This window comes from Heterodontus francisci, chromosome 5, assembly GCF_036365525.1.
Source record: "Heterodontus francisci isolate sHetFra1 chromosome 5, sHetFra1.hap1, whole genome shotgun sequence".
Classification (NCBI taxonomy): domain Eukaryota; kingdom Metazoa; phylum Chordata; class Chondrichthyes; order Heterodontiformes; family Heterodontidae; genus Heterodontus; species Heterodontus francisci.
In genome coordinates, this window is record NC_090375.1 from 177,957,910 (window position 1) to 177,983,750 (window position 25,841).

The following is a 25,841-nucleotide window of genomic DNA, read 5'->3' on the forward strand; positions in this document are numbered from 1 at the left end:
TCGAAGCAGATTTTCTAAGTCTCCGGACAAGTGGACCATAACAAGCACCTACCTTGGAGACCAAATGTGGAAAAGTGAGGTCAGGAAAGTCCGTAGAAAAATAACAAAAATGTGACACAGATAGCATGATACTGGTGTAACTGACAGACTGCAAGTGATACGAAAAGTATTATGGGAAGTACCTGTTGCACTACTGGAAGTGCACACAGATGCAATACTTCCTATATACTATAGATAGTTGGAAGATCTCAATGGAGACCAATTAGTTCTAATGAAATAGTTGTCCCATCAAACAGAAGTCACAACTGCTTGTTATATTTACATGAATCCCTGATCCAGCCTAACAACATTTTAGTCTCTCAGCTACCTAAAAATTATGGTAAACTGATGAGTTCATCATCAGTTTTCCATGATCTGAATTTATAAATGGAAGTCTACATGTGACCATTTCTATTGAATCATCTAATATCTTCTATTCTGTTTTTATTATACAATCTAAACATTTATTTTGTCAGTATGGGTTGAAACAAAAATGTATTTCTTTAATCTACACTGAATAACTACTTCAGAAAATTGCTTTCGGATGCAAGAAGATTGTTGGCTACATCCTGTAATTTTTGTCTCGTGTTGTCTGTATTATGTACTGATTTTTTTTTTCCCTTACAGTAAATCAGAGTGGCGAGACAGCTCTTGATATAGCAAGAAGATTGCAGCGTGCACAGTGTGAAGAACTGGTAAGAAATGGTTCCGTTTATTGCTTTCATATTGATTTCTGTTGCACAGAATTCCTAGTCCAACCTGAGATTTGACACTTCTTCAAACACGAACAATAATAATACATTTTTTCTTAGTATATTTACTTGGCTACATTATTGATCATGAAATGACTTTTTAGCATTCTTAAAAAAGAAACTAAATATATCAAATTTCAGACTGCATCTGTGGGAAGTGCACCCAACTCCAGCTCCTCAAGAACCGCATTAGGGAGCTGGAGCTGGGATGAACTTCGGATCATTCGGAGGCGGAGGAGGTTATTGAGAGGAGTTATGGGGAGGTAGTCACACCTCAGTAAAAGAAGTAGGTAGATGGGTTACCGTCAGGGAAGGAGAGGGAACCAGCAGGCAGTGCAGGGATCCCCTGTGGCCGTTTTCCCTCAACAACAGGTATACCGTTTTGGATACTGTTGCGGGGGACGACTTACCAGGGGTAAACAATGGGGTACAGGTATATGGCACAGAGTCTGTCCCTGTTGCTCAGAAGGGAAGGGGGAAGAGGAGCAGAACATTAGTCATTGGGGACTCCATAGTTAGGGGAACAGATAGGAGGTTCTGTGGAACGAGAGAGGACTCACGGTTGGTATGTTGCCTCCCAGGTGCCAGGGTTCGTGATGTCTTGGATCGTGTTTTTGGGATCCTTAAGGGGTAGGGGGAGCAGCCCCAAGTCGTGGTCCCACATAGGCACCAACACATAGGTAGGAGAGAGATGGGGATTTAAGACAGAAATTCAGGGAGCTAGGGTGGAAGCTTAGAGCGAGAACAAACAGAGTTGTTATCTCTGGGTTGTTGCCCGTGCCACGTGATAGCGAAGCGAGGAATAGGGAGAAGAGGAGTTGAACACGTGGCTGCAGGGATGGTGCAGGAGGGAGGTTTTGGTTTCCTGGATAATTGGGGCTCTTTCTGGGATAGGTGGGACCTCTACAAACAGGATGGTCTTCACCTGAACCAGGAGGGGTACCAATATCCTGGGGGGGAGATTTGCTAGTGCTCTTCGGGGGGGGTTTAAAAACTAATTCAGCAGGGAATGGGAAACCTAAATTGTAGTGCCAGTGTACAGGATGTTGGGAGTAGTGAGGTCAGGGATATGGTTACAAGGACGCAAGAGGGCACTGGCAAGCAAGAACCTGGTTTAAAGTGTGTCTACTTCAACGCCAGGAGCATCCGGAATAAGGTGGGTGAGCTTGCAGCATGGGTTGGTACTTGGGATCTCGATGTAGTGGCCATTTCGGAGACATGGGTAGAGCAGGGGCAGGAATGGATGTTGCAGATTCCGGGATTTAGATGTTTCAGTAAGAACAGAGAAGATGGTAAAAGAGGGGGGGGTGTGGCATTGTTAATCAAGGAGAGTATTGCAGCGACAGAAAGGACGTTTGAGGACTCGTCTACTGAGGTAGTATGGGCCGAGGTTAGAAACAGGAGAGGTGAGGTTACCCTGTTGGGAGTCTTTTATAGACCTCCGAATAGTTCCAGAGATGTAGAGGAAAGGATAGCGAAGATGATTCTCGACAGGGGCGAGAGTAACAGGGTAGTTGTTATGGGGGACTTTAACTTTCCAAATATCGACTGGAAATACTATAGTTCGAGTACTTTAGATGGGTCAGTTTTTGTCCAGTGTGTGCAGGAGGGTTTTCTGACACAGTATGTAGACAGGCCAACCAGGGGCGATGCCACATTGGATTTGGTACTGGGAAATGAACCCGGCCAGGTGTTAGATTTAGATGTAGGTGAGCACTTTGGTGATAGTGATCACAATTCGGTTAGGTTTACCTTAGCGATGGGCAGGGACAGGTATATACTGCAGGGCAAGAATTATAGCTGGGGGAAAGGAAATTATGATGCGATTAGGCAAGATTTAGGATGCGTAGGATGGGGAAGGAAACTGCAGGGGATGGGAACAATCGAAATGTGGAGCTTATTCAAGGAGCAGCTACTGTGTGTCCTTGATAAGTATGTACCTGTGAGGCAGGGAGGAAGTTGTCGAGCGAGGGAGCCGTGGTTTACTAAAGAAGTTGAAGCGCTTGTCAAGAGGAAGAAGGCGGCTTATGTTAGGATGAGACGTTAAGGCTCAGTTAGGGCGCTTGAGAGCTACAAGCTAGCCAGGAAGGATCTAAAGGGAGGGCTAAGAAGAGCAAGGAGAGGACACGAGAAATCATTGGCGGATAGGATCAGGGAAAATCCTAAGGCTTTCTATAGGTATATCAGGAATAAAAGAATGACTAGAGTTAGATTAGGGCCAATCAAGGATAGTAGTGGGAAGTTGTGTGTGGAATCAGAGGAGATAGGGGACGTGTTAAATGCATATTTTGCGTCAGTATTTACAGTAGAGAAAGAAAATGTTGAGAATACTGAGATTCAGGCTACTAGGCTAGATGGGATTGAGGTTCACAAGGAGGAGGTGTTATCAATTTTGGAAAGTGTGAAAATAGATAAGTCCCCTGGGCCAGATAGGATTTATCCTAGGATTCTCTGGGAAGCTAGGGAGGAGATTGCAGAGCCTTTGTCCTTGATCTTTATGTCGTCATTGTCGACAGGAATAGTGCCGGAAGACTGGAGGATAGCAAATGTTGTCCCCTTGTTCAAGAAGGGGAGTAGAGACAGCCCTGGTAATTATAGACCTGTGAGCCTTACTTCGGTTGTGGGTAAAATGTTGGAAAAGGTTATAAGTGACAGGATTTATAATCATCTTGAAAACAATAAGTTCATTAGAGATAGTCAGCACGGCTTTGTGACGGGTAGGTCGTGCCTCACAAACCTTATTGAGTTTTTCGAGAAGGTGACCAAACAGGTGGATGTGGTGTATATGGATTTCAGTAAGGCGTTTGATAAGGTTCCCCACGGTAGGCTATTGCAGAAAATACGGAAGTATGGGGTTGAAGGTGATTTAGAGCTTTGGATCAGAAACTGGCTAGCTGAAAGAAGACAGAGGGTGGTGGTTGATGGCAAATGTTCATCCTGGAGTTTAGTTACTAGTGGTGTACCGCAAGGATCTGTTTTGGGGCCACTGCTGTTTGTCATTTTTATAAATGACCTGGAAGAGGGTGTAGAAGGGTGGGTTAGTAAATTTGCAGATGACACTAAGGTCGGTGGAGTTGTGGATAGTGCCGAAGGATGTTGTAGGGTACAGAGGGACATAGATAGGCTGCAGAGCTGGGCTGAGAGATGGCAAATGGAGTTTAATGCGGAAAAGTGTGAGGTGATTCACTTTGGAAGGAGTAACAGGAATGCAGAGTACTGGGCTAATGGGAAGATTCTTGGTAGTGTAGATGAACAGAGAGATCTTGGTGTCCAGGTGCATAAATCCCTGAAGGTTGCTACCCAGGTTAATAGGGCTGTTAAGAAGGCATATGGTGTGTTAGCTTTTATTAGTAGGGGGATCGAGTTTCGGAGCCACGAGGTCATGCTGCAGCTGTACAAAACTCTGGTGAGACCGCACCTGGAGTATTGCGTGCAGTTCTGGTCACCGCATTATAGGAAGGATGTGGAAGCTATGGAAAGGGTGCAGAGGAGATTTACTAGGATGTTGCCTGGTATGGAGGGAAGGTCTTACGAGGAAAGGCTGAGGGACTTGAGGTTGTTTTCGTTGGAGAGAAGGAGGAGGAGAAGTGACTTAATAGAGACATATAAGATAATCAGAGGGTTAGATAGGGTGGATAGTGAGCGTCTTTTTCCTCGGATGGTGATGGCAAACACGAGGGGACATAGCTTCAAGTTGAGGGGTGATAGATATAGGACAGATGTGAGAGGTAGTTTCTTTACTCAGAGAGTAGTAAGGGCGTGGAACGCCCTGCCTGCAGCAGTAGTAGATTCGCCAACTTTGAGGGCATTTAAGTGGTCATTGGATAGACATATGGATGAAAATGGAATAGTGTAGGTCAGATGGTTTCACAGGTCGGCGCAACATCGAGGGCCGAAGGGCCTGTACTGCGCTGTAATGTTCTAATTCTAATTCAGTAAATTTTCTTTTGTCCAAATCCTAAGGATATTCAAATATATTGTCCAATTACTGGCATTTACATTTCTTGCATACTTGCATGGTCCTAAATTATTACAGACAGTGCAGCAGACAGATTAATGTGTTATTTCAGCTTTACATTAAGGCTTGATTTCATATCTGGTTCAAATGTTCCAAAATATATCCTGAATATACATAAATTCATTTCCCCATACCCTTACCACATGTTGATTCAGAGCCTATCATGAGGACATTGTGAGGCAAAATTGTTTTCTGTTAATTGCAGGAAGGACAAGTTGTCCTGCGATTAACAGAAAAATGCTACCTTACCTAGCAAAGGTTATGATATCTCAACTCAGCACTTCTTCCGGGACACAGTGGTGTTTCACAAACTCCAGTGGATGCTACAACGCCTCAATCCCAAATTAGCTAAAAAAAAAATCTCCTCCATGTACACCACTCTCAAATCCACAGGGAGCCGAAGAGAACTTAGGAGTAAGATCTGTTACAACTGAGGCAGGAGGAGTGCACTGCTAATTCAGTCCCACTTCTCCACAGGTCACAACATATATTTAAATTTTCCCACTTACCATATGCTTTATTTTTCCCCAGAATCAAGTACACCAACCTGGATTCTTCAATGAACAACAAAATTATCAGTTTATTATAAACTAAGTTTATGGGCGGCACAGTGGCGCAGTGGTTAGCACCGCAGCCTCACAGCTCCAGCAACCCGGGTTCAATTCTGGGTACTGCCTGTGTGGAGTTTGCAAGTTCTCCCTGTGTCTGCGTGGGTTTCCTCCGGGTGCTCCGGTTTCCTCCCACATGCCAAAGACTTGCAGGTTGATAGGTAAATTGGCCATTATAAATTGCCCCTAGTATAGGTAGGTGGCAGGGAAATATAGGGACAGGTGGGGATGTGGTAGGGATATGGGATTAGTGTAGGATTAGTATAAATGGGTGGTTGATGGTCGGCACAGATTCGGGCCAATGGGCCTATTTCAGTGCTGTATCTCTAAACTAAAACTAAACTAAGTTTTACCAAATAATGAAGTAAAGCATACATACAAAAATTAAAGTCCCTTATTTATCCTAGCCCTCTCACACACTCATGTACATACATAACCGGTTAACCAGGAAAAAAATAAAAGGGATGTTTGCTTTCAGCCGTTACAAAGAAATAGAAGGAAAAGAAAAAACACATAGGCTGAAAAGAAGGTATGGAAGAAAGTCCTTTGTTTTGGTTAGGCTTCCCAAAATACATATAGGCAATCATCACTAGGATATTCATAGAACAGTTCTTTCCAGGCGATATTGATGTTCGGTTTGGGTAGGCTTTCTAGGAGATGCAGCTACAGAAGGTTCCAAATAAGTCTTACAGCAGGGAGGCAGAAACAAGGTTTCTTCCCACACATTCGATGCAAGATTTCTTCAAAGATGCAGGGATTCTTCAAATACAGCAGGAAGTAGGAATCTGAACCACTGGAGATACAGGATTGGTTTTCAAGAAGGAGATGAGCAGGGTCGTCTTCTGTTTCAGACCAAACACCAACTGGCTTTTTTTAACGTTCCCAAATTGAAACCAAACCTTTCAGAAGTCAAGTCTCGTTATGTCCATAAATTTCGGCTTGTCACTTCTTTGTAAACATCTCTCCAAGTCAAAAACAACCCCTGCTGGGTTTTTATTTGAAAGCGGTTACCTTCCTGTTTACTAGCCAAAACCAGGAACCTTCCGGTAACTTATTTAAAAAAAACACCAAGTTCATCAATCTCTTTAAAATGCCAGATGAATCAGTGTCCATAATTAAAATATAAGTTCTTAAAACATATTTTGCAAAAGAAATAGAGGCAATCTCCTAACAGATCCAGGGTGCCAGATAACTGAGAGAGAATGGAAGAAAATTTGGGAACTAGCCCTTACAACTATTATACTCAAAAAAAAAGGCAGGTTATCAATTTAGACTCACCAAGCAGGCACTTCTCCTTATGTGATATGCTGTAGAGAATTTAGGTCTGCTGCACCTTCTGGTGCGAGACCTAAACCTAACCATTTAGAGTCATGGGCAGAATCCCAAAAAAGACTATGATCAACATTAATCCACTCCTCTACCTGTTGGTCAACCTCTCAAGAACCACCTTGTCTTAATGTACCAGTGCAACTTTTACAGCTAGTAGCAGACATGCACCTTCCCACAGTCACATGGATTAAGCTCCTGTGGAACATGTGCCAGTCAGACTGTTTGATATTTGACCTCCACATGAGGAAGCACCTCCTTCCAAAGACTTTGTCCACCACTTAAAAAGTTCATGTTTAAAATGGGCAGTTGCTTATATCAGCCAAAAATCAATGACCGTTACCCATTCACATTAACATCAATCTCAAAGTTGCCAGTTATATCTTAAGTTCTCTGTTTATTTCAGACAGAAACAGCTCTGATTATTTACTAATGGTATTTCATTCTACTTGGTTTCTTTTCCTGCTCCTGAGCCACTGTCTGGTGTCCCATGAAGATCTATCCTTGGCCCCATCCTATTTGTCATCTACTTGCTGCCCTTCGGTGACATCATCCACAAACATAGCATCGGTTTTCCACATGATGATGATATCCAGCTCTTCCTCACCAAGATCTCTCTGGACCCCTCCACTGTCTCTAAATTGTCATGCTGCTTGTCCGCCATCCAGTACTGGATGAGCAGAAATCTCCTCCAATTAAATATTGGGAAGACTGAAGCCATTGTCTTCATTCCACGTTACAAACTCCATTCCCTAGCCACCAACTCCATCCCACTGCCTGGCCACATTCTGAGGCTGAACAAATTGTTCACAACCTTGCTGTCATATTTGACCCCGAGATGAGCTTCCAACCATATATTCACCCTGTCTTGGCTCATCTGCAGAAACCCTTATTAACCCTTGTTACCTCTAGACTTGACTATTCCAACGCAATCCTGCCCACCCTCCTACATTCTACTGTCTGTAAGCTTGAGGTCATCCAAAACTCTTCCCGCATCCTTACTCACACCAAGTCCCGTTCGCCCATCACCCCTGTGCTCACTGACCTACATTGGCTCCAGGTAAAGCAATTTTAAAATCCTCATCCTTGTTTTCAGATCCCTCCGTGGCCTTGGCCCTGCCCATTTCTGCTCAGCCGCAGCCCACAACCCTCTGAGATATCTGCACTCATCTAATTCTGGCCTATTGAGCATCCCCAATTTTAATATTTTAATCGCTCCATCATTGGTGGCCATGCCTTCAGCTGCCAAGTCCCAAAGCTCTGGAATTCCATCCCTAAATCTCTCCACCTCTCCTCCTTTAAGATGCTCCTTTTTACTTGCCTCGTTGACCAAGCTTTTGGTCACCTACCCTAATATCTTCCCATGTAGCTTGGTGTCAGTTTTGCTTTATAATGCTCCAGTGAAGGGCCTTGGGATGTTTTATTACATTCAAGATGCTACATAAATAAATAAATGTTGATTCTGAAATTCAAATTCGCTGCATTAAGTTTTTCTTTCTTCCAGGCACAGCGGTTTTTCTAGTTACCTACGTTTAAATGATTACATTTTGCCATTTAAATTAAGTTTCCCATTAGAATTGCATAGTACTGTATTGGCCAGAAGATTCCCAGTGATGTGGATTTTAGATTAAATGATGAAGGTCATTCTTTGAGGAAGTAACAGAGAAGGTTGATGAAGATTGTACAGTACATGTTTTCTGTATGGGCTTTCAAAAGGCATCTGATGAACTGCCACATAACAGTTATTCAGAAAATAGAAGCACATGGTATTATGGTATTAAAGGGATGGTTGTATCTTGGGTACACAATTGGCTAACAGATGAGAGGTGGAGAGTACTGGTGAATGGATGTTTTTCTGACTAGAGAGAAGTATGCAGTGAGGTCCCAGGTTGCTAAGACCATTACTTTTCCTATATGGAATTGGTCTGGACTTGAGTATAGGGAGTACACATTTGAATCTACTTTGTAAATTATTTCAAACAGTACTTTTTAAATCTGAAAAGCTGGTGAAGATAGTGAGGATAGCATTGTCCTACGCCATGTTGCCTGCCACCTCCAGGGTCTGGGTTGTCTTGCTCTAAGCAGTGGGGACTGTAGATATGTACCAGGACTTTCTGAAGAATATTAACAGCAGCCCTGGAGTGAAAGGAACAAACTGAAAACAGTGAAATTGGTAGCACACTAGCTTTGGACATACAATAATAGTAACCCAACACCACAGTAAAGTTAATAAAGCCTTCTTGCATTCATATAACTTTTTTTTTTAAATCGTGAACAGTGATTCTGAAATGCATCACAGTGAAATCCCCAAATAAACTAAGCTTGACACTCAATATTTAGAGTAAGTAGAGAATCACTGTATCAATCGACCTTTATACCTTTTTAAAAAAAGAAGAAAGGATTCAGTGAAAGGTTATGAACAACCTTTGTGGTTAAGTTTGAACAAATTGTCCTGTAATTTACATCAAATGGAAACCTAAGTAGAGACGTTATTTGCGATCAACATCTACTGGATTGTAGCTCTTTCCGGGGACACTAACCCATTTTGCCACACAGTGTCTTATGTGGCCTTATTGCGAAGAAAAAACATGCACATTATTAATATAATAAGTAGCATTTAGCATAGTAAAACAACCCAGGGCACTTAACAGAAGCGTTATCAAACAAATTTGATACCGAACCACATAAGGAGACATATGAAGACAGGTATTCAATGTCAGTCAAAAAGGTAGGTTTTAAGGAGTATCTTAAAGGAGGAGAGAGAGGTGGAGAGGTTTAGGGAGCAAATTCCAGAGCTTAAAGCCAAGGCAGTAGAAGACACAGCTGCAAGTAGTAGAACAACAAAAATCAGGGATGTGCAAGAGGCCAAAATTGGGTGAATGTAAGGCTGGAGGAGGTTACAGAAATCGTGAAGGACAAAGCCTTGGAGGGATTTGAAAACTAGGATGAGAATTTTAAAATAGAGGCATTGCCGGACTGGGACGCAATGTAGGTCAGCGGGCTTGGTGGCAATGGATAAATGGTGTGAGTTAGGATATGGGCAGCACAGCTTTGGATAAGCTCAAGTTTATGAAGTGTGAAAGCTGGGAGGCTGGCCAGGAGAGCTTTAGAATTGTTGTGTCTAGAGGTAACAAAGGAATTGATGACAGTTTCAGCAGCAGATGAGCTGATGCAGGGATGGAGTCGGGCAGTGTTACGGAAGTTGAAGTATGTGCTGTTGGTGGTTGAGAGGATGTGGGGTTGGACGCTCAGTTCAGGAGATATAGAAGTCTCCTAGCCTTCATATCTATCTTGAAATTTTTCACAAAGTTGGAGTAAATTAACTGTGATCATGTTCCTGAATATTGGTTGCTAAAATGATGTAGCAAGTAAATATTGAATAATTTGCCACAAAATACAATTAAACCTTGATCATTTACCAAGAGACTTACCATACAAAAAGACCCTGATGGTTGATGATCAAGGGTACCCAAATTTGGCCAATAAAACATCAGAAGCAGGATTTGCAAGCACAAGCTCATGTATTGATTAGCTGCATTTGTTTAAATAATGGCTCTTCCATTATTATAGGCTGTGAATTTCCTCAAAGCTGCTCTCATCCTACCATCGGAACTTTGCCGAAAGTATGACGCAGTAAAGCATTTTTACACCCCACTCTCAGCGAAGCATAGCAGTGGAATAGGAGCATCTCTGAGGAAATTCTCAGCCTTGGTCTCAATAGTACTACCATAAAGTTGTGCTTTACTCTGCTGAATCAGAGTTATAGGCCGAAATGTTACGCCACCCCAATGATCCAGACAAAGAACAGTACAGCACAGCCAGTGGGGTGGGGGGGGGGGGGCGCGTGGCGGGTGGCGTAAAATGGATCGGGAGGCTCCAGGAGGCTTTCCCAACCCGCTCCCGCCTCCACCCCACTTTACGTAGGGCTGGGGGGTGGGGGGGGGGGGGGGGGGTGGAGAAAAGAGTACAAAATGGCCTGCCCACCCGCCCCAGGCCAATCAAGGCCCTTAAGTGGCCACACGGATTTTACACATGGCAATCACCCATTTTCTCTGACTCCACGCATAACTTTCCTCCTTTGTCCTTGAGTGGGCCAATCCTTTCTCTAGTTACCCTCTTGCTCCTTATGTATGAATAAAAGGCTTTGGGATTTTCCTTAACCCTGTTTGCTAAAGATATTTCATGACCCCTTTTAGTCCTCTTAATTCCTCGTTTCAGATTGCGCCTACAATCCCAATATTCTTTCAAAGCTTCGTCTTTCTTCAGCCACCTAGACCTTATGTATGCTTCCTTTTTCCTCTTAGCTAGTCTCACAATTTCACCTGTCACCCATGGTTCCCTAATCTTGCCATTTCTATCCCTCATTTTCACAGGAACATGTCTCTCCTGCACGCTAATCAACCTCTCTTTAAAAGCCTCCCACATATCACATGTGGATTTACCTTCAAACAGCTGCTCCCAATCTACATTCCCCAGCTCCTGCCGAATTTTGGTACAGTTGGCCTTCCCCCAATTTAGCACTCTTCCTTTAGGACCACTCTCTTCTTTGTCCATGAGTATTCTAAAACTTAAGGAATTGTGATCACTATTCCCAAAGTAGTCCCCTACTGAAACGTCAACCACCTGGCCCGGCTCATTCCCCAACACCAGGTCCAGTATGGCCCTTTCCCGAGTTGGACTATTTACATACTGCTCTAGAAAACCCTCCTGGATGCTCCTTACAAATTCTGCTCCATCTAGACCTCTAACACTAAGTGAATCCCAGTCAATGTTGGGAAAATTAAAATCTCCTATCACCACCACCCTGTTGCTCCTACAGCTTTCCATAATCTGTTTACATATTTGTACCTCTGTCTCACGCTCGCTGTTGGGAGGCCTGTAGTACAGCCCCAACATTGTTACCGCACCCGTCCTATTTCTGAGTTCTGCCCATATTGCCTCACAGCTCGAGTCCTCCATAGTGCCTTCCTTCAGCACAGCTGTGATATCCTCTTTGACCAGTAATGCAACTCCTCCATCCCTTTTACCTCCCTCTCTATCCCGCCTGAAGCATCGGTATCCTGGGATATTTAGTTGCCAATCATGCCCTTCCCTTAACCAACTCTCAGTAATAGCAATAACATCATACTCCCAGGTACTAATCCAAGCCCTAATTTCATCTGCCTTACCTACTACACTTCTTGCATTAAAACAAATACACCTCAGACCACCAGTCCCTTTGCTTTCCTCATCTGCTCCCTGCCTACTCTTTCCATTAGTCACGCTGACTTCATTATCTAGTTCCTTACAGGCTTTAGTTACTACATCCTTACTCTCCACTGACCTCATTTGGTTCCCATCCCCCTGCCATATTAGTTTAAACCCTCCCCAACAGCGTTAGCAAAAGCACCCCCAAGGACATTGGTTCCAGTCCGGCCCAGGTGTAGACCGTCCAATTTGTAATAGTCCCACCTCCCCCAGAACTGGTCCCAATGTCCCAAAAATCTGAACCCCTCCCTCCTGCACCATCTCTCAAGCCACGCATTCATCCTGACTATTCTTTCATTTCTACTCTGACTATCACGTGGCACTGGTAGCAATCCTTACATAATTTACATGTGAAAATTAATTTGAATTACATGTTTAGTTGGACTTCTTACCAGATAACAAATATCATAAGGATTAAAAAAAATTGTGGTTCGCCTGTGCAGTGTTCTTAAGCTGAAACCACCTTGCTTTTTCTCCCACAAGAAATAGGAGCAGGAGTAGACCATATGGCCCAGTGAGCCTGCTCCGTCATTCAAAACAATCATAGCTGATCTTAAGCTTCAACTGCACTTTCCCATCTGCTCGCCATATACCTTGATTCCCTGAGAGACCAATAATCTGTCTTTCCCAGCCTTAATTGTATTCAACGATGGAGCAACCACAACCTTCTGGGGCAGAGAATTCCAAGGATTCACAACCCTTTGAATGAATTAATTTCTCCTCATCTCAGCCCTAAATGATTGGCCCCTTATCTTGAGACTGTGCCCCCGCGTTTTAGATTCCTTGACCAGCAGAAACAATCTCTGTGTCTATCTTATCCAGCCCCTTCTGAATCTTGTATATTTCAATGAGATTGCCTCTCATTTGTCTGAACTCCAGAGAGTATAGGCCCAATATACTCAGCCTCTCATCTTGGGACAACCCTCTCATTCCAGGGACCAATCTAGTGAATTTTCGCTGTACCACCTCCAATGCAAGTATTTCCTTAAATGTGGCGACCAAACCTGCACACAGTGCTCCAGATATGGTCTCACCAAAGCCTTGTACAATTGTAGCAATACTTCCTTATTTCTGTACTCCAATCCCCATGCAATAAAGGCCAACATGCCATTTGCCTTCCAAATTGCTTGCTGTACCTGCATGCTAACTTTCAGGGTTCCTTGTACAAGCACCCCCAAGTCTCTGAAACTTCTAAGTGTTGATGTTCACACCTTTTTTAAAAAAAAAAATCTGCTTTTCTATTCTTACGACTAAAGTGAATAACTTCACATTTTCCTACATTATACTCCATCTGCCATCTTGTTGCCCACTCACTTAACCTGTCTATATCTCTTTTCAGCCTCTCTGTGTCCTCCCCACAGCTTACCTTGCTATCTACCTTTGTATCATGAGCAAACTTAAATACATTACTTTCTGTCTCTTCATCTAAGTCATTAATTTTGATTGTAAATAGCTCAAGCCCCAGCACTGATCCTTGTGGCACTCCACTATTTACTTCCTGCCGACTTGAAAATGCCCTGTTTATGTCCACCAATTGCTTCCTGTACGTTAACCAATCCTCTATCCATGCTAATACATTACCCCCAACTCCATGAGCCCTTATCTTGCCTATTAAAATTTATGTGACACCTTATCAAATGCCTTTTGGAAATCCAGGTATACTACAACTACTGGTTCCCCTTTATTTACCTTACTAGTTACATCCTCACAAAATCTAATACATTTGTCAAACAGGATTTCCCTTTAGTAAAACCATGTTGACTTGTTCTAATCATACTGTGCTTTTCTAAGTGCTGTTAAGCCTTCCTTAATAATAGATTCCAGCATTTCCCCATCGACTGATAGGCTAACTGGCCTATAGTTCCCTAATTTTCTCTCTCCCTCCTTTCTTGAAAAGCGGTGTACATTTACCAACTTCCAATCTGATGGGACCATTCCTGAATTTAAGGAATTTTGGAAGATCATAGCTAGTGCATCCACTATCTCTACAACTATCTCTTTTAGAACTCTAGGGTGTAGGCCGTCAAGTCCTGGAGATAAGTCAGATTTTAGTCCCTTAAGTTTCTCCAATACTTTTTCTCTTCTGATATTAATTTCCTCACTCTTTTCAGCCCCTAGGTTACTGTCTGTTTCTGATATGAAACTTGTGTCTTCTACTATGAAGACAGACACAAAATACTTGTTCAATGACTCTGCCATTTCCTCATTCCCCATGATTTATGTCTCCTGTCTCTGCTTCAAAGGGGCCAATGTTTACTTTAGCTACTCTCTTCCTTTTCCTATACCTATAAAAAGTCTTACAATCTGTTTTTATATTACAGGCTAGTTTAATCTCGTATTCTATTTCTTTTCCCTTTTTATCAACTTTTTGGTTGCCCTTTGCTGGTTTCTAAAACACCCCCAATCCTCAGACTTGCTACTGTTCTTTGCAACATTGTAAGCTTCTTTTAATCTAATACTGTCCTTACTGCCCTTGTTATACGACTCGTCAGAATACTAGTCCCAGTATGGTTCAGGTGACGACCGTCCCAATGGTACAGCTCCCATCTTCCCCAGTACTGGTGCCAGTTCCTCTTGAATCGAATCCCATTTCTCCCACACCAGTCTTTGTGTCATGCATTTAACTGTCTAATCTTACTTACCCTACACCAATTTCCTTGTGGCTCAGGTAATAACCCAGAGATTATTACCTTTGAGGTCCTGCTTTTTAATTTAGCCCCTAGCTGCTCATACTTCCTATGCAGAATTTCGTTCCTAGCCCTGTCTATGTTGTTGATACCCATGTGGACCACAGTAACTGGATCCTTTCTCTCCCACTGCAAGTTCCTCTCCAGCCCTGAGCAGATGTCCCGAACCCTGGAACCAGGCATGCAACACAGCCATCTGGACTCTTTCTTGGCTGCAGACAACTCCATATATCCCCCTGACTATACAGTCCCCTGTCCCCTACCACCACTACATTCCGATTTACTCCCCCCTGCTTGAATGGCTTCCTGTACCACAGTGCAATGGTCAGATTATTCATCCACCCTGCAGCCCTGGCTCTCGTCCATACAAGCTGAAAGAACCTCAAACCTGTTGGACAATTTCAAGGGCTGAGATTCCTCCACTTCTGCCTTCTCGATCTCCTTACCTGCCTCACACGCAGTCACACCTTCCTGCCCCTGACCACTGTCCCTATTCTATGGGGTGTGACTGCCTTCTGGAACAAAGTGTCCAGGTAACTTTCCCCCTCCCTGATGCAATACGGTGTCTGTAGCTCAGCCTCCAGCTCACTGACTCTGAGCCGAAACTCCTCGAGCTGTAGACATTTACTGCAGATGTGATTGCCATGGTTTCCCTGTTAAACAAAAAAATTGCCCATTAGAGGTTTAAGTATGTAAATATCCTATTATGAAACCATTTCACATGACTACTGTTTGATGTTTGATATTTTATATTCATTTCAGATCAGTCAAGCTGCTTTGGGAAAAATTAATCCTCACGTTCATGTAGAATATGAATGGCAATTACGGCAAGAGGAGATTGATGAAAGTGACGATGACTTGGATGTGAAGGTGAGCACAGGGAATATATAACACAGAAGTAATGCATTTCCCTGCGGTCCATCACCCTGAGCTTTTTAAACACGCTGTCGAGCAACCTGTCAAAGAGCATCATTTGGTGGAGACCTTGATACAGGTTACTTACCTGTTCCTACCTCTGAAAATAGCATGAGAAACAAGAAGGTTTGAAAGAGAGGGAGAAAAATCATATTTTAAACTGGTTTTTTTAAAGGATAGTATTGAAGAATGGCCCAATATAATGTTTTGTCCTGAATGCGAAGGCTGAATTTAAAATGAATATAAAATACAGATTTTGCATTTTAGGGAAAAATTGCAGATAGATGCCTGATAGTTCATTGTGTAATTGTACCAATTAATGTGGTACTGAGCCATAAACATCAGGAGACCCTGCAATTTGATCCTTGTTGCAGTAGAGGCGCAACGGTTCACCTAAACAACTCCCCAGCAGCCTTCCACTACTGATCTGATGGGGTAGAAAACATGCAGCGAGGTAGTTATTTGTCTGCACCTCCAGGGCATAAGTTATCATTTGAGCAGAGCACAGAAAGGAATATCAGGTCGTTAGGATTACATGCAGATGACAGGTCAGAGGCTAGGAATCCTGTGCAAGTAACTCACCCACCTGACTCCCCAAAGCCTGTCCATCATCTACAAGGCACAAGTCAGGAGTGTGATGGAATACTCTCCACTTGCCTGGATGGGTGCAGCTCCAACAACACTCAAGAAGCTTGACACCATCCAGGACAAAACAGCCCACTTGATTGGCACCCCATTCACAAACATTCACTCCCTCCACCACCGACCCACAGTGGTAGCAGTGTGTACCATCTACAAGATGCATTGCAACAACGCACCAAGGCTGCTTAGACAGCACCTTCCAAACCCACGACCTCTACCACCTAGAAGGACAAGGGCATCAGATGCATGGGAACACCCACCACCTGAATGTTCCTCTCCAAGCCTCACACCATCCTGACTTGTAACGATATCGCTGTTTCTTTGCTGTCACTGGGTCAAAATCCTGGAACTCCCTTCCTAACAGCACTTTGGGTGTACCTACCCCACATGGACTGCAGCAGTTCAAGAAGGCAGCTCACCACCACCTTCTCGAGGGCAATTGGGGATGGGCAATAAATGCTGGCCTAGCCGGTGATGCCCACATCCCATGAATGAATAAATAAAAAAATGTATCCATTATGGGTGTGTGATCATCCTCAATTGATTTTCTATTCAGCACACTACTCAGGCTAAGAAAATCTGCCCTGGGATTTCTTCTCCTTAATGCTAGAAAATGCACCCTGGTAGATTTCAGGATCAATCTTGGCATTTACAGTTGAATAGCTGTGTAATGCTCATTATCTAGGAATAGGCAAAGCCGAGTGCTTTCCATAATGTGGCTGCCATGGCATGTGCCCCAGTATGAATTAGCACCTTCAAAGTTCCTTTCTAGAGGGATAGGGTTAAAAAGCAGAGAAATTTTGTTAAACCTGCATAGAATTTTGGTGAGACCACACTTGGTGTACTGTGAACAGTTCTGGACTCCAAAAAGAATATAAAGGCACTGGAGAAGGTGCAAAAGAAAGTTACTAGAATGATAACAAGTGCTGAAATGTTATATCTATCAGGAAAAATTGAACAGGCTGGGGCTTTTTTCTTTTAGAAAAGAGAAGACCGAAGTGTGACCTGATAGAGGTCCTTAAAATTATGAAAGGATTTGAATGGGTAAATGTAGAGAAGATGTTGCCACTTGTGAAGGACACCAGAACTATGGGCCATAAATATAAGATTGTCACTAATAAATCCAGTAGGGAATTCAGGAGAAACTTCTTTAGCCAGAGAGTGGTTAGAATATGGAACTTGTTACCACAAGGGCTAGTTGAGGTGAATAGCATACAGGTGCATTTAAATGGTGATTAGATAAACACATGAGGGAGAAGGAATAGAAGGATATGCTGACGGGGTTAAATCAAGAAGGGTTGGAGGAGACTTGTACGGAGCATGAACACCAGCATAGACCAGTTGGACTGAATGAAAGTTCTGATGAAAGGTCACAGACCTGAAACGTTAACTCTTTTTCTCTCTCCATAGATGCTGCCAGACCTGCTGAGTATTTCCAGCACTTTGTTTTTACTTCAGATTTACAGCATCTGTAGTATTTTGTTTTTATTAATGGACTGAATGGCCTATCTCTGTGTTGTAAATACTATGTAAAACAGGAGCAGGGAAATTATCGCTGATAGATTGGCAAGATGTTTAATATGCATATGCTTGACTGATCTGACTAGAACTATATTTGGGATGTAATGGGCCAGTGCTCCTTTTAACTGTCAGATTTTCCTCAGTGTTTCAGCTAAGAAAGACTTGCAATGTCAAATTCTTGCCATTGATAATGCTAACCTATAGTTAGTGAGGTCTAGATATGGAATCTTAATTTAATAGTTACTTGGTCAATTCTTAATTTTAGATGAATGATGTCAGATACATTGAGCAGTTGCAGGTTTTTTTTTCAAAAAATGATTAACTTTTTAATTGTAGTTATTGTGTTTTGTAGAGAACATAGCTGTAAATTTGCACACAGCAAGGTCCCACAACAGTAATGGGATGAATGACCAATGGTGGTTTGGTTCATGGATTAATTTTGACTAGGACAATGGGAGAGCTCCCTTGCCTGTCTTCAAATAGTATACAGGATTTTTTGTGTCCATCTGAAAAGGCAGATGGAACCTAAGTTTAACAACTCATCCAGTAGATAGCATATCTGTCAATGCAATACTCCCTCTGCCTTAGTACTGCACTGTAAAGTAGCTGAAGATTATGTGCTCATCTTTAAGTGGAGCTTGAACTCGTGACCTTCTGACTCCCAGCTGAGAATGCTCCCATTGAGCCAAGGCAAATTAACTATGTAGTATGCTTACAAAAAATTTTGAGCCATTCCATGGTTATATATTGATTTCATTATTTGGTTAGCTAATAGACAAATATTGGCTCTTGTAACCAAATATGAAGGAAATGAAAGTAGATTCATAAAATATAGGAAGGCAAGTCTTTTTTCCTAGTTCATAGGATGTGATTCTACTTGAAATTTGATATGACTGATTAAGAGTTCTGCTTTACATTATCATAAGCTGGGAAAGCTCTACTTTGTAGTGCAGCCTTAGAGGAAGTATATTTATCTGAACAAATGTAGTCTTTCATCGTTGTAAACTATGTAATTGAGGTAAGTTTGGCCTGACAATTACTGTCACGTGAACAAACGCAATCAAATTTGAGAACCCAAATTTAAGAACTATTCATTAAATGAAAATACCTTTGGGCAAAAAGCAGAAACTGCTGAAAATTGAGCATGTGGCATAAGCAGAGACCTTTCATCCCTGGGTATCATTGTCATTTTGAAGAAATGGATTGTTAATCTTAGCTTTGAAGTTGTGATATATTTAACTCTTGTGGTCTTTTCCCTTTCATTAGACCAGCCCTATAAAGAAAGAGCGTTCTCCAAGGCCACAGAGCTGCTGCCACTCTTCTAGTCTCTCCCCACAAGATAAGCTTATGATCCCAGGACTTGGCATAGCACGAGAAAAACAACGACTGTCATATGGGGCATTTAGTAATCAAATATATGGAAGTGGCACAGATTCTCCAATGTCACCAGCCACTGATGCCCCTCCTCTTCCTCCTAGGAATCCAAGCAAAGGTTGGTGACTAAAGTAAAAGACATTTTCTGAAGTATTAGTGCATGTAATTGTGACTTGCAGTTGCATATTGAACTGCTAATTGCAACTTGGTAACTGTTCATTAAATATTCCAGTCGAACCAATGTCTACTTTTCCTACAGTGCTATTTCTGCCATTAGTAGGAACATTGGCTCTGCCATATCTCTTATTCTGTGGAAATTCTCTCCTTTATTGTCTAACACAATAACTTGATGAATTTGTCAGTGACCCATTGGTGCCAAAATTCCTATCTTCTTTAATTTTTGAAAAAGATTTTGATGCGAATAAGGTATGGTGGAATGCAAGTAAGAAGGGCTAATTGAGAATTCGTCTGTTTAGCATTGTTTTGATCATTCCCACCCCTCCAAAAATGGATTCATGAACATCAAAAGAAAATTAATAAAGCAAATTAAAAAATGTTATAAGCCAGGCATGGATTACTGAGCTTAAAGAATGTACAAATTGTAGAGTAACACCACAAACACAGGTAGAAGAATTAGAGTAACTTGTAGATTCACTCTGTCAGGCAGAAATATTGCTGGTGTGTCCTCTGGAAAAAGAAAAGAAAAACAAAACTAAAGCAAAAGCTGTTGTCTAGTTTGCAAATTGATGACTTTTCTATAAAACTTTAAAAAGAACCACCAGTGGTAATTTACCCTCAGGCCCCCAAGCTCCCATTGCACCTGCCCCCTCCCCTTCCCCATACGAAGACCCCTGGGTGGTCAGACATCTGACCAAGCACCGCCTCCCACTCCTCCACTCCCGTGATCTTCTCTGGAGTCCTCTGCACCCAACTGGAAGCCAAGCCTGTTAATCAGGATGACTTCTGGGTGGGGAGCCTGTTGAGGAGAAAAGACGTATGTAGTGGAATTATAACTCCACAGCATTCAGGGAAACCCAGACTTTGGGTTTCCTGTCCAAAACTCCATCACTTTGCCTAAGCAACCCACCCCTGTTAATATCCAGACCAGAGAATCTGCAAGAATATACCAGTACTGAAGGTGCTGAAGCCAATGTCCCAGACTCTTCCATCACCATCCCTGATATGTTCTGTCCCACCGCCAGGACAGACTCACAAGAGGTGGCTGCACAGTGGTATACAGTCAGGAGGGAGTGGCCCTGGGAGTCTTCAACATTGACTCCAGACCCCATGAAGTCTCATGGCATCACATCAAACAGGGGGAAAGAAACCTCCTGCTGATTACCACCTACTGCCCTTTCTCAGCTGATGAATCAATGCTCCTCCATATTGAACACCACTTGGAAGAAGCACTGAGGGTAGCAAGGGCACAGAATGTACTCTGGGTGGGGGACTTCAATGTAACAACACTACTGACCGAACTGGCAGAGTCCTGAAGGACACATCTGCCAGACTGGGCCTGGGGCAAATGGTGAGAGAACCAACAAGAGGGAAAATCCTTCATGGTCTCATCCTCACCAATCTACCTGTCGCAGATGCATCGGTCCATGACAGTATTGGTAGGAATGACTACCACCTGTGTGGCACTCCCACTGTGCTAAATGGGATAGATACAGAACAGTTCTAGCAGCTCAAAACTTGGCATCCATGAGGTGCTGTGGACCATCATCAGCAGCAGTAGAATTGTATTCAACCACAATCTGTAACCTCATGGCCTGGCATATCCCTTAATCACAGTGGCGTAGTGGTTAGCACCGCAGCCTCACAGCTCCAGCGACCTGGGTTCAATTCTGGGTACTGCCTGTGTGGAGTTTGCAAGTTCTCCCTGTGTCTGCGTGGGTTTCCTCCGGGTGCTCCGGTTTCCTCCCACATGCCAACGACTTGCTGGTTGATAGGTTAATTGGCCATTATAAATTGCCCCTAGTATAGGTAGGTGGTAGGGGAATATAGGTACAGGTGGGGATGTGGTAGGAATATGTAATTAGTGTAGGATTAGTATAAATGGGTGGTTGATGGTCGGCACAGACTCGGTGGGCTGAAGGGCCTGTTTCAGTGCTGTATCTCTAAAACTAAACAACCCTGGCTCAATCAAGAGTACAGGAGAGCATGCCAGTAGCAGCACCAGGCATACCTCAAAATGAGGTGTCAACCTGGTGAAATTACAACACAGAACTACATGCATGCTAAACAGCAGAAGCAGCATATGATAGGCAAAGCAAAGCGATCCCACAACCAATGGATCCGATCAAAGCTCTGCAGTCCTGCAACATATAGTTGTGAATGGTGGTGGACAATTAAAAAAACTAATTGGAGAAGGAGGCTCCACAAACATCCCCATCCTCCGTGATGGGGGAGCCCAGCACGTCAGGGCAAAAGACAAAACTGGAAGCATTTGCAATCATCTTCAGCCAGAATTGACAAGTGGATGATCCATCTTCGCCTCCTCCCAAGGTCACCAGCATCACAGATGCCAATCTGTGGCCAATGCGATTCACTCCACGTGATATCAAGGAACGGCCGAAGGCACCGGATACAACAAAGGCTCTGGGTCCTGACAACACCCGGCTGTAGTGCTGGAAACCTGTGCTGCAGCACTAGCTACACCCTAGGTAAGCTGTTCCAGTACAACTCTTGGCATCTACCCAACAATGTGGAAAATTGCCCAGGTATGTCTTGTCCCCAAAAGCAGTACAAATCAAATCTGGCTAGTTGCCACCCCATAGGTCTACTCTCAATCATCAGCAAAGTGATGAAGGTGTCATTGACAATGTTATCAAGCGGCACTTGCTTATCAATAACCTGCTCACCAATGCTCGATTTGAGTTCTGCCAGGGCCACTTAGTTCCAGACCTCATTACAGCCTTGGTCTAAACATGGACAAAAGAGCTCAATTCCACAGGGGAGGTAAGAGTGACTGTCCTTGACATCAAGACCGTATTTGACCGAGCCCTAGCAAAGTTGAAGTCGGTGGGAATCGGGAGAAAACTCTCCACTGGTTGGAGTCATACCGAGCACAGGACATCACTGCAGTAACCTCAGGGCAGTGTCCTAGGCTCAACCGTCTTCAGCTGCTTCATCAATGACCTTCCCTTCATCATAAAGTCAGAAGTGGGGATGTTGGCTGATGATTGCACACTGTTCAGTACCATTCACAACTCCTCAGATACTGAAGCAGTCCTTGCTCATGTGCAGCAAGACCTGGACAACATTCAGGCTTGGTTGATGAGTGGCAAGTAACATTCGCGCCAGGCAATAACCTGCTCAAACAAGAGAGAACATAACCATCTCCCCTTGACATTCAGTGGCATTACCATCACTGAATCCCTCACCCTCAACATCCTGCGGATTACCATTGACCAGAAACTGAACTGGAGCAGCCATGTAAGTACTGTGGCTACAAGAACAGGTCAGAGGCTGGGAATTCTACAGTGAGTAACTCTACTCCAGACTCTCCAATGCCTGTCCACCATCTACAAGGCATAAGTCAAGAGTGTGATGGAATACTCTCCACTTGCCTGGATGAGTTCAGTTCCAGCAGCACTCAGGAAGCTCAACACCATCCAGGACAAAGCAGCCGCTTGATTGGCACCCCGTCCACCGTTCGCAAACATTCACTCCTCCACTGCTGACGCACAGTGGTAGCAGTATGTACCATATATAAGATGCAGTGCAGCAACTCACCAAGGCTCCTCTGACAATACTTTCCAAACCTACGTTCTCTACCACCTAAAAGGACAAGGGCAGCAGGCGCGTGGAAACACCACCACCTGCAGGTTCCCCTCCAAGCCACACACCATCCTGCCTTGGAACCATATCGCCGTTCCTTCACTGTCGCTGGGTCAAACTCCTGGAACTAACAGCACTGTGAGTGTACCTACACCACATGAAATGCAGTAGTTCAAGAAGGCGGCTCATCACCACCTTCTCAAAGGCAATTAGGGATGGTGTTATGTTCAAGTGAGGGGGGCCAAAGGGCTTCCCTCTTTTCCTGTTCTTTGTTTGACCACAACAGGTTTAATTCTTCCTTAAAATGAATGTACTGGCTAATTCAGTTGGCGTTTGATTACTTATTATGGTCATAACAAGAACCAACCGGACAGGTTTTCTTGAGTTAACAAAGAAAGAGGTTAACTTTATTGTTACTAAACTCAACGAATGAAAATAATTAACTAGGTGCCAGCTTTCACTAACACACACACACAAATAGGTTACAGAGTGGGGAAAGGTAGATTGATTGAGTTAGAGTCCATAGGAAAAAGGGGTATACAGTCTGTGGGGTTTGGTGATTTGGCTGGCTTCGAGCTGAATTCAGTGGTCCTGAGGCTTTTAGTTTGAAGAGTTAGATGACTCGCTCGGTGGGAATCTTAGATACGGCAATGTGGATGATTTCCTCCAGCGGGGTTTCTGATTATAGCCAGAGTATGCAAAGGTGGTCAGTCAACAGGCAGGATTTGAAGCTTTCAAGCTGGAATGGAGAGAAAGGGGACCCCCACTTGGGTCTGCACATGTCGGAGTCCAGATGCTTCTCCTCTGCTGCAGACAAGCACAAACTTAAAACCACAGATGGGGAGGGATTTGCCACATTACAGTCACTTAGTCATTCAAGCATAGTAGTTAGCAGTATTTCTTCTTGCTAAAAGAAAAAGAACAAATAGTTCTCTTAAACTTCCTGGATCTTGGTTCTTGCTGGGAAATGAACAGACATTTCGCCTCCCTCCTCACAGGCCATGCATTGTAGGATACAGTGCTGCAAATTAGGTGGCCATCCTAAGATGCCAACAAAGTCATTTTTATCTGCACTTTTTTAAAATCTCTTCAAAAATAAATATAAATTCAGATCTACAGTGGATTAAAGAAAATTATCATTCAACAAAGCAAGTTGGCGTGACAGTGGGCAATAAATGCTGGCCAAGTCAGCGATGCTCCCATCCCATGAAAATAAAAGAACATAAGAACTAGGAGCAGGAGTAGGCAATTCAGCCCCTCGAGCCTGCTCCGCCATTCTATACAATCATGGCTGATCTCCTCTCAGCCTCAATTCCACTTTCCTGCCCGTTCTCCATAACCCTACAACCCATTTCTAATTAAAAATCTGTCTATGTCCTCCTTAAAACCTTAAGCATTCACTCTCTCCACTATAGTGGCAGCAGTTTGTACCATCTACAAGCAATTCACCAAGCCGCCTTTGACATCACCTTCCAAACCCGTGACCTGCAGCACCTTGAAGAACCAGGGCAACAGACACATGGACACCACCAGCTGCAAGTTCCCTTCCAACTGGCACAACATCCTGAATTCGACTATATCGCCATTCCTCCACTGTCGCTGGGTCAAAATCCTGTAACTCCCTTGCTAACAGCACTCTGCTGGTACCTACACCACATGGACTGCAGTGGTTCAAGGTGATGGCTCCCCACTACCTTCTTGAGGGCAGTTAGAGTTGGGCAACAAATGCTGGCTTTGTCAGCAATGTTTACATCATATGAACGAATAAAAAAAATGAGGATTTCTTTTCTAGACAAACCTGGAGGTGCAAAGACCAAAACCATTGTGATATTTAGTGCTTTTTTGTAACATTTTGAGATTACTTTGAAGGAAAGGACAATTAAAATTTTTCGGGACACATTGTGCTGTTATTTTCCAACTCCACAACAATTCCAATAAGGCAACTTATGCGACTATATAAAAAAAATGAAAGATCTCATACAATACTGAGCAGACTTGACTCATAACAAAACACACTGTAATTATCAATAATGCATTAATTTAATCCATCAGCCTTTGAAGTCTTTGTTCTGCATCTCACACACTATTGATTATACACATTTCAAAATGGTAACTTCAGGTTTCAAACTTTGATACCAAAATCTCTACCCCGAAATTACATAGTTTTAGCAGTAATGATTCGCCCATTGAAAATAAATTTAACACTTTTGCTAAAATAATGGAAAGAGTAATTTAAAACCAATATACTAAGTATTTATTAGCAACAAATCAGACGAGAAATGGTGATGGGCTTCCATGAGATGACTAAAGCCTTTAGATCTGTGCATCCACAGATCACTGAGCTGGCTGACAGGGCCAGGATATATTTGGCCATGGAGGATGATGTTCTCTCAGGGTAGCGGATCCAACACAGCACTGCTTCACTCGCTACCATGACTTTTCAAGAGCCAGAAGGCACGCTGGTAGTGCATCTACAGAGAGTTCGTAGCCTGTAGTGGGCTCATTCGAAGTTCTGTACTTAAAGAGGTCAAGAGTCACTTTGTTTCCAGTATCATGTTCCAGAGACACAGCTTAGCAGTCCCTCCAATTGTTTGTGGGAGTTCAGTTAGAAGAGCATCAGGATAGGGTGCCATGCAGCCACTGCTATAGAAAGAGATAAAGTGTGTAAGAGAGAATCACCATGATAATGAGTAGACACTCATGTGCCCACCATGTTTTAACTAATCACTTTTGGAACTCAGTCACCAATCTATTTGTGTCAAGAGAACAGGGAAAACAACTGTAAGCATGTGCAGTTAAGATTTGTGGATAGGAGGAGAGTGAAGTCTTACTTAGATGTTCTCTTTTTGTATTGTACCTTGGCTCACGAAGCAGTTGATGGTAGCTCTGGAGAAACCCAAGTAAATATCTTCAGCAGTCATCAAGGGGT

General features: G+C 43.2%; 1 protein-coding gene across 1 annotated transcript in view; it reads left to right on the forward strand.

The window, feature by feature from the left end:
- The window catches only part of LOC137370298 (arf-GAP with SH3 domain, ANK repeat and PH domain-containing protein 1-like), a 443,522-nt gene that overhangs the window by 368,802 nt on the left and 48,879 nt on the right, over positions 1 to 25,841 (forward strand). Inside the window, exons 20-22 of the mRNA XM_068032677.1 lie at positions 667 to 734; positions 15,440 to 15,547; positions 19,022 to 19,247. Of these exons, the coding sequence (XP_067888778.1) occupies positions 667 to 734; positions 15,440 to 15,547; positions 19,022 to 19,247 (402 nt within the window). The remainder of the gene's footprint in view (positions 1 to 666; positions 735 to 15,439; positions 15,548 to 19,021; positions 19,248 to 25,841) is intronic.